Here is a 1,197-nt window from a genome sequence, read left to right as displayed (position 1 = left end):
CAGGTGGGTGCGTTGGTGTTTGATCAGGTTGGAGCGGACGCCGAAGCTCTTGCCGCAATCCCCGCATTTGTAGGGCTTCTCCCCGGTGTGCATGCGGCGGTGCTTCGCCAGCGCCGAGTTCTGCCCGAATCCCTTCCCGCATTCGGGGCACACGTATGGCTTCTCCCCGGTCTGGGTGCCCTGGTGCTTCACGCTCTCGGCTCTGCCGGCCGCGCTCTTCCCGCACTCGCTGCACTTCCCTCCGTCCGATTTCCACCTCCTCCCTTTCTCCTTGCCGCAGCCGTCGGCGTGGATCCTGCGGTGCCTCTCCAGGTGGGAGCTCTGCGAGAAGCTCTTGCCGCAATCCCCGCACTCGTAGGGTTTCTCCCCGGCGTGGATGCGCCGATGCCGGTCCAGGTGCGAACTCCAAGCGAAGCTCTTGCCGCACTCCCCGCACGCGTACGCTTTGCCGGCGCCGTGGCCGCGTTGGTGCTGCGCCAGCGCCGCGCTCAGCCCGAATCCCTTCCCGCACTCGCCGCACTTGTAGGCCTTCTCCCCCGTTGCACCCCGACGCCGTCGCTGCTCCCTCGGCGCCGCCGTCCCCAAACGTTTCCCCCCCGTTTTCCCGCAGCATTCGCCGCACCGAGCCGAATCGGAGCCGTGGGTTCGCCGGTGCCGCTCCAGGTGCGAGCTCCAACTGAAGCTTTTGCCGCACTCGGGGCAGGCGTACGGCTTCTCCCCAGTGTGGATCCTGCGGTGCCGCTCCAGGTGCGAGTTCCAATTGAAGCCCTTCCCGCAGTCGCCGCATTTGTAAGGTTTCTCTTCCAGGTGTTGTTTTTGGTGTTTCACCAAACCGGAAGCGGCCGGGAAGGTTTTACCGCAGACACCGCATTGGCACAGCGGCGTCGGGGACGGCGCGGCGCCGTGAACCCGTTGGTGTTGGACGAAGGCCGAAGCCACGCCGAAGGCTTTGCCGCATTCGGGGCACTTGTAGGGCTTGTCGCCGTTGTGCCGCCGCTGGTGGGTGATGAGCGTGGAGCTCAAGCGGAAGCACTTCCCGCACTCGGGGCACTTGTAGGGTTTCTCGGCCCCTCGCCGGCGTTTGGGGAAAGCGGAAGCGAAAGCCAAAGCCTTGCCGCAATCGTGGCACCTGCCGTGAGCCAGCAGGTTCTTTGGGGGGAATCTCTTGAAGGCGCGAGGCCCCGTTTTGCCTCCCCC

The 1,197-nt window shown here is 65.7% G+C and overlaps 1 protein-coding gene across 1 annotated transcript; it reads right to left on the bottom strand.

The window, feature by feature from the left end:
* Window positions 1-3: 3 nt before the first annotated feature.
* On the bottom strand, window positions 4-1,188 carry LOC122193858 (zinc finger protein 135-like; the record flags this gene model as incomplete). Its single annotated transcript, XM_042894758.1, has 2 exons — window positions 4-540; window positions 640-1,188. Coding segments are annotated over 2 exons (1,086 nt in total), but the record flags the coding sequence as incomplete, so codon positions are not given.
* Between the last annotated feature and the right edge of the window lie 9 nt (window positions 1,189-1,197).

Source organism: Lagopus leucura, unplaced genomic scaffold (genome assembly GCF_019238085.1).
Source record: "Lagopus leucura isolate 7727_CA_CO unplaced genomic scaffold, USGS_WTPT01 5472-0_obj-0_obj, whole genome shotgun sequence".
NCBI classification, from domain to species: domain Eukaryota; kingdom Metazoa; phylum Chordata; class Aves; order Galliformes; family Phasianidae; genus Lagopus; species Lagopus leucura.
This window is presented reverse-complemented; position numbering and strand designations above follow the sequence as displayed.